The 13259-nt window shown below is 33.3% G+C and overlaps 1 protein-coding gene across 1 annotated transcript; it reads left to right on the top strand.

The window, feature by feature from the left end:
- Window positions 1-6629: 6629 nt before the first annotated feature.
- On the top strand, window positions 6630-8429 carry LOC148276267 (transcription factor BTF3 homolog 4-like). The gene is made up of 2 exons (XM_088234512.1): window positions 6630-6659; window positions 6754-8429. The coding sequence occupies exon 2, from the start codon at window positions 6775-6777 to the stop codon at window positions 7255-7257; it is 483 nt and encodes a 160-aa protein (XP_088090638.1). The 5' UTR covers window positions 6630-6659; window positions 6754-6774; the 3' UTR covers window positions 7258-8429.
- The last annotated feature ends 4830 nt before the right edge of the window (window positions 8430-13259 follow it).

Genomic DNA, 13259 nt, shown 5'->3' with positions numbered 1-13259 from the left:
GTTTAGATATGACACCTAATTACACAAAAACATCAATAAATATATCAATAGACCCATTAATAAAACAGTGATAATGAATAACCCTTGACATCATTAAGTACCATGATAGAAATATTATAATCACCCACCTTAAATTGATGCGTATTTAAAAATTACAATCACGTGATGTGTCGCGAAACATTTCTAAAACAATGATTATAAAATATAAAACAATTAAGTAAAATAATTTTACATATTTTCGAATCGTAATTATATATCATTTTGCCCGATCTTAAGAGGATGCGTGATCTGAGTTCTCTTCATTCAAACGTTTTCCCATATTTTCTCCTTGGATTATTGAAACAGAGATATTACGTCATTTTCATCATTTTGATCTTGGTTTTTTTTTTATTGTCTTTTAATGGATCTAAGACCATCCAAAAACCGTTAAAAGGGCATTATTTTATCTGCCGTCTTCGAACATACTGTAAACAAATATTAACATATTACAACAGAGATGAAGAACATTTTAGAGAAGGTAATATAGAAGTCTAGGCATTTACAGGGCTCGCAATTTGTAATTGGCTGGTTTAAGTAGCCTTTTTACACACTGTGTAACATTCAACATTCTATCTATATTCTACCATCCGTATTTCCTCAGCTCTTCCATCTGCTGGTTTTTGTGATGTAAAAGAACTGAAAGCTTTATCGATGTGAGTGAGATTTATCTGACTGAATTATTTCACCTACTGGGAAATCCTGAAAACGATTTTACAGTTTTTTACTTCTTTTTACACTAGTCAGCTTAATCAACAGTATTTTGAGTACATCCAAATATTTGTAGATATGCTGGATTTCCTCCTTAGGGAGTTAGAAAGATTTAAATTTGTTGCACGGCTGCTTTCTGCACTCAGAAAACATATTTGAGTAGGCATTTGAAGAGCGTGTAACCTGTACTAGGCTGGTTTAAATGGCCACTCGTGTACACACTGTGTATCATTCACCATTCATTCGTATGTTTAAAAAAATGATTTGTTCTGTGTGTTATGCCTGTTAGTTTTGGAAATAATAATAAATAATTAAAGATACTCAAATAAAGTTAAGGCACTGTAGATATATCTGTAAACATTGAACCAAAAATACGATTCGTATTATCAATGTAACGTACAAATGATATCGATAACGCTTGTAAACATTCGGTAGTGACCGGATTATATCGCTAAAGATTTATGGGAACACATTTTGGCGCGTAATTAGTTAATTAAGTACACAATTTCTTAATTAGAACAACCCACTTTATACTGAATAAATTATTTAAAACATATTTTTTAAAGTTATTAATAAAACACATGAAGTAAATATTATACTCCCAAGAGTTATGAAAAATCATTAATAAAGGACCTGAAAAAGAAAACTTTTTATTTATTTTATTTTATTTTATTTTATTTGGGTTTTTTACAGCTATTACATAAACAAAATATTTAGAAAAATCTTAACAATACTAAAGCCAATTAAAAAAATCCACTGTAAATATAATATATAAGAAAAGAAGTTTAGTAATTGTATTTGTGTGACGTTTGTATTCATGTGTATGTGAATGTGTGTATGCGTGAATGAATGAGGGAGAGGATACATGTGCGCGTGGGAATGAATGAGGGAGAGGGTACGTAAGTATGAAAAAAATAATTGTTTAAAACTTGTAAATTGTATTAAAAATGGTACAATAAAGAGCTTAGTAAAAAGTTAGAAACCCTTGTGACAATACATATCATACAAAGTTAATACAATCCAAAATGGTAAGAAAACATAATATAAGAAACAAAAAATAAAGGACTTTACACTATCTATATTGATTAAATTAATAACTATCACTTTCGAAAAGATTTTTTTTTTTTTTTAATTGCGACACATTTGGATTTGCTATTCGACTTTTTTTTAATATTGAATCAGTTCAACATCGATTTTTGATAAAGATAGCTATAGGTTGGGCCTATACTGAGACCAATATACGTATAATGAGTTAGAAACTAGCTTAAACATATCTTCTCTTTAAGACCGTCGAAATAAATCCGACCTTCTAGTCTTATTTAAAATTCTCAACTCACTCTTTGATGCGCCTGAACTACTGAGCTCAATAAAATTAAATATCCCAACTAGAAACCTCGGACAAAACTTACTCTTTCATACCGATAACCATAGAACTAACTATGGTTTTGATTCCCCTATGCCCAGAATTTTTAGGTCTGCCAACAAACATACCAGTCTAGATTTCTTTGATAACAAGTTGTCTTCTTTCAAACGATCACTGAATCAAATTAAATTATAAACTCCTCTCTCCCGCTTCCACTCCTACAAAGTTTACTTTATACCATTGCGTCATTCTACTTTTCTTTATGATAATTTTCTATGTATAAATATGTCCTGTAAAAAATGCCCATTGGGCTTATATATAAATAAATAGAATAAAATAAAACTCGTTTTTTAGCCTATCGGACAGTTTATTGAATACGGAATGGCCAATATATCTCCATTCACTTTTTTTTATTTTGGTGAAACATGTTTTTTTAAATGCCTTTAATCATTGACATATTAGCAATACATAAACGCGCCCTATAGAGTAAAATATTTTTAAAAGTAGTGACACGAAAACGAACGCGTAGTTACTAAGTTTGTTTATTTATATTATTATTATGGATAACTTATACAGCGCCATTTTCGTAATAAAATACCTCAAGGGCGCTTTACATAGTGATACTATTGTTAAATTAATTTAATTGAAGCTTTTAAATTTGTAATTTAATTAAAACAATTTATTTTGTGGGCTGCATTCAACGATCATGCAAGTGCTACCGAAAATTGGAGGATCCTCGTTTTTGATAAATGTAATAGTTTGTATTTTAACGTTAACAATCAACATTCGATTTTGGTGGATCCTAATAAGGTTCATTTTTATTAGAAATTTTTTTCTAAGCGCTCACGTTTGAACTGCAGCCAAATGTTCGTATTGTCCCAGCGTTCTGTCGCCCAGCGCGGTCAAGTCTGTTCACGGAGCTGGAACAAGACAATATTGTCGTATCTTTTCTATTGTCCATGTGTAAACAATAAGTATCTTTTGTTTTCTTCAAGAAACTTTTTCTGCCCGTTCAAACGTCTTCTGTAATAAAAATATTATAACAATTTTAGGGTTGGTGAATGATGTTTACATTTCAGTTTGCAATGTGACAGAAGATAACCTTAATTTGACCCACCGCACATTTTCTTTCCTCATATCTTAATTACAACAATTATTATTCAGTTCTTTCAATATTCACTACGTTATCACGAGACTGTAACGCCATACTCGTTGAGATAATTATTTTACGGGTAACAAACATAAACAACTATATTTTCAAAATTGATTACATTTTCATAGACAACTATTGAATTTGTCGTTTTGATAAAATGGCCGATACCGACGTATATTGCAGTAGCAATAATTTAACGTGATTCCAACATTTACTAACATTTTTATTTATTGATGGACAAATGCAGGACAACAAAAAATACAATACAATAGACTTAAACACTTCAAAAACTACTTGAAAAATTACAATGTAGGAAAATTTAAAATCACGATGTCTACACTAACAAGGTGTAGTTGTTTAATAGCACTTTGGTGAAAAGAGTGAATAATTAAATCTACGCAACAGTTGGATTGATTTTGACTTTATTAAATGATAAACAATGAATACATTCGTATTTTCATATTACAAACAATAATCTAATTATGTATTTGACCAGTTTTGATGATTTTCTAAGAACCGTAAGATTTTTCTAGTGCTGTGGGTGGCGGCCTCCGTGGTGTAGTGGTCAAGATGCGTAACTCACACACGGATGGTTCCGGGTTCGATTCCCGGAGAGAACACAAAAAAATAAATGTGATTTTTCTCAAGCCTGGGTGTTCTGTGATGTAATTCACCACTATAATTCGGTTCGGATCGTATTTACGAGCTAGACAACAGTGCATCAAAACACCAGATCATCAATCGGAAGGGGTTCATATTGCCGCTGAAGTACCTCAAGGTGGAGTTTGATTTGGTCATGCCATGTCTTTCTCGGTCTTCCTCTATTTCTGCATCCATCAACATTCGCATTGTAAATATTCTTAGCCGTTCTTTCGCGGTCCATTCGCTCTACATGTCCAAACCAGGGCAGAGTTCCTTTCTTGATTTTGTCGATAGTGCTTATCTCAGCCTTACATAACGTACGGATCTCGACATTTATCATTTATCGTACATAGTTTTACCACACGTTCGCCTAAGAGATCGCATTTCGGCAGCATTCAGCCTACTTTCATTCCTGTTTTTCGAAGTCCATACTTTGCTCCCATGCATCAGGGTCAGAGTAATGTGGCGTTCTATCCTCTCTGCCTACTTTTACGGGGAAACGGCGTGATGGTTTTTTGTTTGTTTTGAAAGATCTTAGAACTACCCAACAAATCAAAAAATCAGTCTAGTTTTTATTTTTTTTAAATAGACAATGCAAAACAATAAGTAATTATTTTAATGGGTGTAGCGGATTTCATTATTTTTCCTTTAATATGTTCTGTTCATGTTTTACTTTCTTAAATAAAAATAAATACAAAAAGAAAAAATAGACAACAGTCTTTATCTTTAATAGTGCTATTATTTATAAATTAATAGTTTTGTAAATTTGGGATACTTTCATACAAATAAAAAAAATAACACTTTTTAAAAGTCTGCTTGTAATATTAAAAATCAGTGGAGCGGAGAGTTGAAAACGCTTGTCCGACGCGTGAGGATGCTAATAATGTAATCTGAAACATCCAACTACAGGTTTCGGCCGAGCTGAAGTTTCGGCCAATATCTGGCTGAAACTGGCCGTAACCGAAACGGAAACTCCGGTCGGTCACTACTTATAATATGTTTATATAAACCTAACGGGTTTAAAAAATCATAAATCAGTATTTTAAAAAATAAAAACATCTTGATTTACAAGCACAATACAAATTGTACGTATATTCTTTTAAATAAAGCTTTATTAGAATGACATTTGTCAGAAAAAGTGACGACATAACTTTGTAGTAACGTCTGAAGAGTTATTTATATTGACACACAAAAAATCATTCGTATCTGGCGTGTCAATTATTTTTTTTAATACAATGCTTGACACGTAAATCAAAATAAATATATAAAATCAGCTTTAAAACTAAAAAAAAACTAAAGTAAACCTAATTATTAACAACGTTCTTACAAGGTTACATCATTTTGCAAAAACGTTAGAGATGGACAAATCGATCAATGTAAATTGATCGAATAAAAAAATAATTGATTTGATATTGTTCATGAAAAAAGTATAAATGTCTTATTTTTTTGTGAATAATTGTATTAAACACACTATAATAGGCTTGTTTTTGCGTTTTTTTTTATCAATTTTCGGAAACAGAGTTTCATGTTTGCATGAAAAAACTAATAAAATCGATTTGATCGGTACATGATCAGTGATCAGTAATCATCGCTATGAGTTTGACAGCTGTCATTTTAATCAAACTAAATTTTAAGGACTATAGATATAAAAAAATTCACCCACGCGTACTCAATAAAATAGAAACAGTTTTCTACAAATTTAATATAATTATCGTGGATATATAAAATATTATAACGTAATAGTAAATTTAGTGGACATTTTGACAGGATTACAAATAACAATCTCGCGTCTGTAAATTCGGTTTAAGATTGTGATGAAAGGATTGGTGTATTTTACAGCCCAAATCGACAACTTCGCTGACAATAAGCTTTAAATTTAAATATTCCTAACACGTTCATATCCTGAGACAAGTTTTGGGAGAGGGGAGGCAGATAATAGAGTTACCTTAGAATGGCGACCATTTCCTCACTTTATTGCTTAATTTACATAAACCGTGGCACTCAAATATAAATGGGATTATTTAGCATTGACATCAGTTTTGTACTAAACTAGGGGGTTCAATAGATTAAGATCATTACTGTTTAAAGCTGTACATACCTATTGTTTATTTTTAGTTTTCATAAATAAATAAAAAAAAGAGCATTTCTCATGTACGACGGAAATTATTGTTATTTTGTGTTCGTTAGGTATCTAATTTCAATTAGGTCGATTAAACGTTACACACATGAATATTTGACAGTTCATAATTTGTGGCATTTTTAAATTGGTAGCTTTAAAGTAATGCTTATCTAACTAATTGTAATAATTATTAGATATGATATGAGTTAATTACTAAAAAAAGTAGACATAAAACAAGAAATAACTAAAGGGTGACTTTTTCTTATTATTATTGCTGACTTGAAAATATAAAAATACCGGGATTTAAGGAAATATTTTATTTCCCAGTAAATTCGTTTTTCCATTTTTTAAAGTATTGTTTTTCCGGAAAATGACACTTTGATACATGCTTTTTTCATCTGTTAAGCAATAGAAATACTAAAATGCAAAAAGTCTCTCAAAGGGGGAAAATACCATCTCTTGTATAGTAGAAACATCTTTAAGCTCGGCCGATAAAAACCGGTGTCAAAAGCCGGTGTAGTAGATTTCTTCATTGCAGATTCACGAACTTAATTTCGTCTTTTTTTCTAAAGGTTGGACAGAATGCCCAGAACGGCGACCATTTTCTCTTTGAAGTAACCGGTCCGCGAGAGCACGTGTGTAATTTATACTTCGCTCAAATAATAGATTCTTGTACTTAAACCCTGTTAAAAACCCCTATCTAAAAGTGCCTTTTATTTCTGTTGGCAGGTCTGCGCCAAAACACACAAAATGAATATAGACAAGCTGAAAAAGTTGCAAACTCATGTGCGCATCGGAGGCAAAGGAACACCCAGGCGCAAGAAGAAGGTTGTGCACGCGACCGCCGCCACAGACGACAAGAAGTTGGAGTCCTCTCTAAAGAAGCTATCGCTCAACCCCATACCCGGCATCGAGGAGGTCAACATGATCAAAGACGACGGTACTGTGATTCATTTTAATAATCCCAAGGCGAAGGCGTCCCTCGCCGCCAACACATTCGTGATCACCGGACACGGCGAGAACAAGCAGATCGCCGAGATGCTGCCGGGCATACTGACGCAGCTGGGCCCCGAAGGTCTGCACCAGCTGAAGAAGCTCGCTGCCGGCGCGGGGGCGCCCAAAGCCCTCGCGGAGGACTACGACGAGGTCCCCAGTCTAGTCGGAAACTTCGACGAAGCTTCCAAGCAGGAGGTGGCGCCCAAGGCTGACGCCGCGGACAAGAAGTCCGACTAGGCCCCCGCCTGCCTGCCCTCGAAATTTATTTTTTGACAAAACCTGTAAGATAATATAAGGAAGCGGTGTGTTCTGTTTTCGTTTGTTCGGAGTGATGGACATCCTCGGTGATTGGCGTTCTGTGACAATGTCGGCATCGTCCACTCCCGGCGCCCGGGTGGTTAACTTCCAGTGATAATATCTCAACATCGCTTCCACGGCTCCTGAGTGCTTGGGAATTTATTCTAATATTAGCAATAAACACTATAATCGATTCAATTAATCCAGTTTTTTATCATTTGTTCTCTCGGATCTTTCTCTGTTCCCGAATAATGTAATATAGTTGTACAAAAGTTTATTAAACAACTTTTAAAGAGCCATTTTTCTAGTTTGGTATTGAGGCCTGCGGAGTTAAGTCCGCCTGAATTGTGATTGTTGAGACTTGGTTATATTAAAAGCAAAATGTTTGTAACATAATAACACCATTGCGTCTTTTACTCTTTACTGATCCTCCGTTTGCTTTCTGTATTTGTTCAACTGTTGTTGTGTTTCCTGGGTTAACATTTGAGAATTCCCTTCTTATTATAATCGCATTAGTTCAAGATCCGATTCATTCAACTGCTTTGTCTTACTAACGGTTTGCTGTTGCATCTTGTGTATATCGGGATCATTATGGATAAATATCTCATTTCATTCGGTTTTAAGTTTCTTCTGCGTATTAAATTACGCTTGTTGCATTGTAACTCAATTGCTACCTCCCATTACATGTTTAATGACAATTGATCGTATGTGATAAGACATACTTCTCAATAAACTGAGATAGTAAAAAAATTCATAATACTAGAATAAGTTTTTGCATCTCGAATTATCGCTTGAATGTTTTTGCATCCATATTTTATATATAGGTGACTTCGGTACCAAGCTACAAAAAATGTTGAGCGCTAAGCGCTGTGTAAATTAACTTTAATTTTAAGTTTCACAATGCCCCGATCACCGAGATTGGACATTTTTCTTTTTTAAGTTGCTTCCGGAAGTTAAATATGGAAATATTGTTCCAACAGAGATGTGTTTTAGTTCCAACATGTTGGAATATGAATGATACCATAATTGGAAGAATGTATCTGATTTGCGTCATCTTTTTTTAATCATGTTACATACTGAATAAAGTTTGTTGATGATAAAAATAAACACAAGATATTTAGTTTTACTTACAACTATTGGAGAATATCACCATACACATTTTTAATTAGAAGGATCGCTCTTAACACGTTAACTGCCTCATTGTTATTACATTGAATGATATTTCTATTTGTCAATATTAGCATCTATCGTCGTAAGTTGTTTATCGTTACATCTGTTACTATAATAAAGTATTTAGATTTTACTAAAAGCATGAATGGAGATCATTGCGATATTGCAAGGAAAAAATTGCCATTTCCCACTCCCACCTTTTGCAGAGGCAGTCAGCCCGTTAAAACTATAATTAGACAGTCATTCGTGATGAATGGTTTACATTTTTTGAACTAACAATTTACTTATTGAAACATTGAATAGTTTTGTCAGACCTCCTGCTGTCAGAATCATGATTCTCTTAAAAAGCATTGAAAAATAAGTAATTAAACTTTTTTTAGAATAGTTTTCTTTGCACAGGAAAAATATAAGCATTGAAAATGAGTTCTGAATCATATTACTGAAACCCTATGGTAGTGTGGAGTACCCGTGGATCATTTTTTGCTTACATAAACCTTTTGCCATACAACTTTGTAGACTGAAGATTGTACATATTTCTTTCATAACTAAGATTAAGTATTTGCAAGAGGATCAAGGTGCATTTACTAACAATATTCACAGGGCTTATGGCTTGTCATTGGCTGGGTCCTAAACTACAATGGATAGATAACCGTTTAATTGTCTATAGAGTAAAATACATTTTTGTGCACAAAAATGTGTATGGGTGACAAATTTAAGTTGAGAGCCTGTATTTGAACATTTTTATAAAATATGAATATTTTTTTTTAAATTTGTTTATTTTTCCATACATATATTATTTACATAGAAATATGATTACAAAAATATACTTGAGAAAAATAAATCTTAAAATTAAGCTATAACATAAATTGGAAAAAATGCCCACAAAGACTTCAGCGTCTGTGCGTGGGCCATTCCTTTTTTAATTATTAAAAAGTTTATAGCATATAAATATGGTATGACATGAAAAGAAAAACCAAATTAACATATGCTGATATTACAAAGACATGATTTATATGCAGTTTGCATTTATTTTATAGACGATTGAAGCCTAACTTCCTATTGTAATATGGGCCCTGGGCCCTGATACAATGTGTAGTTAACATGTATCTTCAATTTTATCTACTAAGTAAAACTAAGTTTTCTCTATGAAAAGCAGAATATGCATACATTTTTTCATTTTAAACACATTCAATTATAGGTTACCGATGAAGATACTTTAAGTGTCCATGCAAATATACTCATTTTCGTACACAAATATCGATTTTTCTTTACAGACAGTCGGAAGATAACTGTTAACTTCTCATTGTAATCGGGGCCCAGGGCCGTGATTATGAATGGCTATCTTCATCGGTATATACTGAGACAGTATAAACTATTATCAATATTTATGTATGAAAGAGTGTATATTTGTATGAAAATTCTAAGTATCTTCGTCGGTAACCGGTAATGAAACATGTTTAGAAAAAAAAATTAAAGATAAATTTTAACTTCCGATCAGAATACGTACCCTGGTTCAAAATAATTTTGTTTGTAGAAAATTATTAAGTTCCGTGGTGAAGATTGTCAAGACATTGCTGGCGAAAACATGAATTAAACATTATATAAGTTAGTTGCAATTTGGATGAGTGGGTATCAAAAATTATGAAGGTACATCAGTCCTTACATTTTTAGGAAATAAAATTCCAAGGTCACAGGCCATATGTGCCTCCTTTTAAAGGAAAGAAAAATAATAGTTGATCTAACCGATTAGTTACACAATTGGTCTGCCTTGTGTAGTGGTTAGTGTGTTTGCCTACCTTGCATTCTCTCAGGTTTGATTCCTATTAGGATCTGAATAAAATATCAATTCAAATAATTTATTTTTTTACCAGAATATGTCTTATTCGCTCAGCTAGCATCTAAAGAGTAAGACTTATTCTTAACTACAAAATAAATATTTTAAAAGTTGTAAATATATGGCAAATGATTCATATTTAATGATCTACATTGAAGTGTGAGAACGAACGCAGCCTCCTATTACTAGTGTCTTTGGAGTGTGTTGGTGAACCTGGCTTAAACACGTGCTGCAGATGCCTAAACTCATATTGCCTCTTCATATCTGCGGGCTCCCGCCTTTCTGGAAGGCCGTCAATAACGATCTTATGGCTTTATTCGTCGGAACGCGGGATTGACATAAGAGGAACCGAGACTGCTAGCTAGCAATGGGGTCTCCTGGAGGTGTCTGGTGATGTAAACATGCTCTACTCAGGAGCGGATGTGGAAAAAGAAGGATGTTTGCTACACTGGTTCACTAATTGGATAAGGGAATGAAGGTGAACATGATTTCTATCATACAACTGTAACTCAAAATGACCCTTTTTTTTTACCAACTAAAAGATGATTTTATTATATCTATTGCCTCCTTCATATCCTCAATTCTATATTTATTGCAAAAATGTCTAGTCTTGCTTGCAATCCTCAATATAAAGAAAGTTGTAAAGTCGCTCCTTTGTTTATTTTAAAGTAGAGGTAAACATAACCCGCACACTGAGGCAATTTGCATTGTTGGTTTGTTTATTCATCATCACTCCGTGTCCACTCTTTAGTTGGGGCATATGGTGTCCACAAAGAGCCTCCAGACATCTCTTCAGCTACCAGCTATAAGCTCCAATGCGTCCTCCCAATTCAGGTTCGCGTCCCGTACCTCTGACATAAACTGCCGAGGAACAGTCAACAGTGGACGTCAAAAACCTGATACCTTGGTAAAGTAGGCAGGCGTAGTTAAGGCTTTCAGGAGGCATCCGCAGCATATGGCCGTTAGTTTGTTTATTATTAGTTTTAAATCTTAATTTAGATTTGCAGTTAGACGAATTTAATATACATAGTATGATGATGACCAAAATGTTTATTTAGGTATGTAAATACCTTTGTAGAACTAGGCATACCATTCCTAAAATCAACTCGAGTGTGGGAAAAATATTAAATAAACATGTATTTGACCATGGTATGAAGTATTTTTTATGTTTGATTTGTCTTTCCACTTTGTAAATGCTGAAAAAATAAACAGTATAAAATCGAGATAAATTGAATCTCAGTTTTGATCAGATGGTATCACATCCTATTTATATTAAAATAGAGGAATTTTGCCTATTATTTTTCACTTCCATTTCTAGGTCATCTTTGTTTGTGCACCTGCCTTATGAAAATACCCTTGATAATGAAATACTGTTGCTACAATACTATTTTTATTGCTATAGACATTATAATTTCTAATAAAAAATATACCTACTTCAATTTGTAGGTAGACTCGTAGTTTGTTTCCCTTTATTTTTATCATAATTAGCAGGAAATCACTATCGTGTCATGTGCCTAATATTATTATTGTGGTCAATACAAAAACAAGATTTATTCAGAAGATAGAAATTTAATCCAGAGAGCCATTTTAGGAAGTAACTTACTGGTATTTTGTATTGCATTAAAAAAAGTTATTACATCTATTAAATAAAATTATTTTGACTTTGGTAGTTCAGTTTTAATAGCAAAGTTTATCCATATAAATCACACATAACACTTAAATAGTGTCATGAGAACACAAACAAGCTCTGTGTTGATTTGCATTATGGGAAAACATATAATATAAGGTGTATGTAAAAATTATTAGAGATGAAAAATTAATTTAATTTAGATGAATTATGGACCTATCAGAGCAGTCAGCGGAAGATTTTATTTCTAATATGTATACTGCGTTGTACACCCATTGACTCAACTGAAAAAAAATCCTGCCTTGGTAGAGAACTACCTGGGTAGGCAGGTAATAAGAAATAAAATGTTTTGTACAAATAAAATAAATAAACCGCCTATCCCGATGTATGGGAGTAAAGCATGGACTTGAAAAAACAGGGATGAAAGTAGGCGGAATGCTGTCAAAATGCGATCTCTCAGGCAAATCTCGGGTTGTGGTCCCGTGGCTAGTGTCTCGGACTCACAGACCAAAGGTCCGTGGTTCGAATCCCACTCTACCCCAACTTGATTCCATTTTCTAATAGTGAGTTATTTACAACTCGTTGAGAATGGCCCTCAAAATTAAATATTTGGGTAAATCATAAGAACGCAAATATTTCTTTTTCTTTAAACAAAAAAAAAAAAAATGTCTGGTAAAACTATGTACGAAAGATGTACAAATGTCATTTCCATACAAAATCAAGAAAGGAGTTCTGCGTTGGTTTGGACATGGACAGCGAAAGAATGGCTAAAAAGATTTACGCTGCGAATGTTGATGGATCCAGAAATAGAGGAAGACTGAGAAAGACATGGCATGACCAAATCCAACAAACACTTGAAGATGGACATGTCGAAAGTCAGAATAATCGGCGCGCGTGTATAAGATGTATGAATGTAGAGGAAACTAGATCTGTATGCAAAGACAGAGTGATATGGCATTCTTTCCTATCTGCCTACCCTTACAGCGAAACGACGTGATGGGTGGTTTGTTCGAAAATAAATAAATATAGGACAATTGAGGAGAGGGTATTAGAAGTAAACTTAGAAATCTCCATTGAAGGAGTTGCTGAGATATTTACAAAAAACCTTGAAAAAATAATTATTAGATTTCTAATTATGCTTCACTTACTCAATGAAAAAGGCTAAGTTTGCGGTGTCAAGTAGTATAATTAAAATCCGTTTTCGCAAGATTTAGAGACGGTTTTGAATTACGCTATTATTTACATAGGTAGGTGTATAGTTTATTTTGGCATCAATAACTAATTTTCCATTTTTGGTGGAGATTTCTATGT

The sequence above is a fragment of the Micrasema longulum genome, unplaced genomic scaffold (assembly GCF_059751315.1).
Source record: "Micrasema longulum isolate JH-2025_06_02 unplaced genomic scaffold, ASM5975131v1 h1tg001251l, whole genome shotgun sequence".
Lineage (NCBI taxonomy): Eukaryota > Metazoa > Arthropoda > Insecta > Trichoptera > Brachycentridae > Micrasema > Micrasema longulum.
This window is presented reverse-complemented; position numbering and strand designations above follow the sequence as displayed.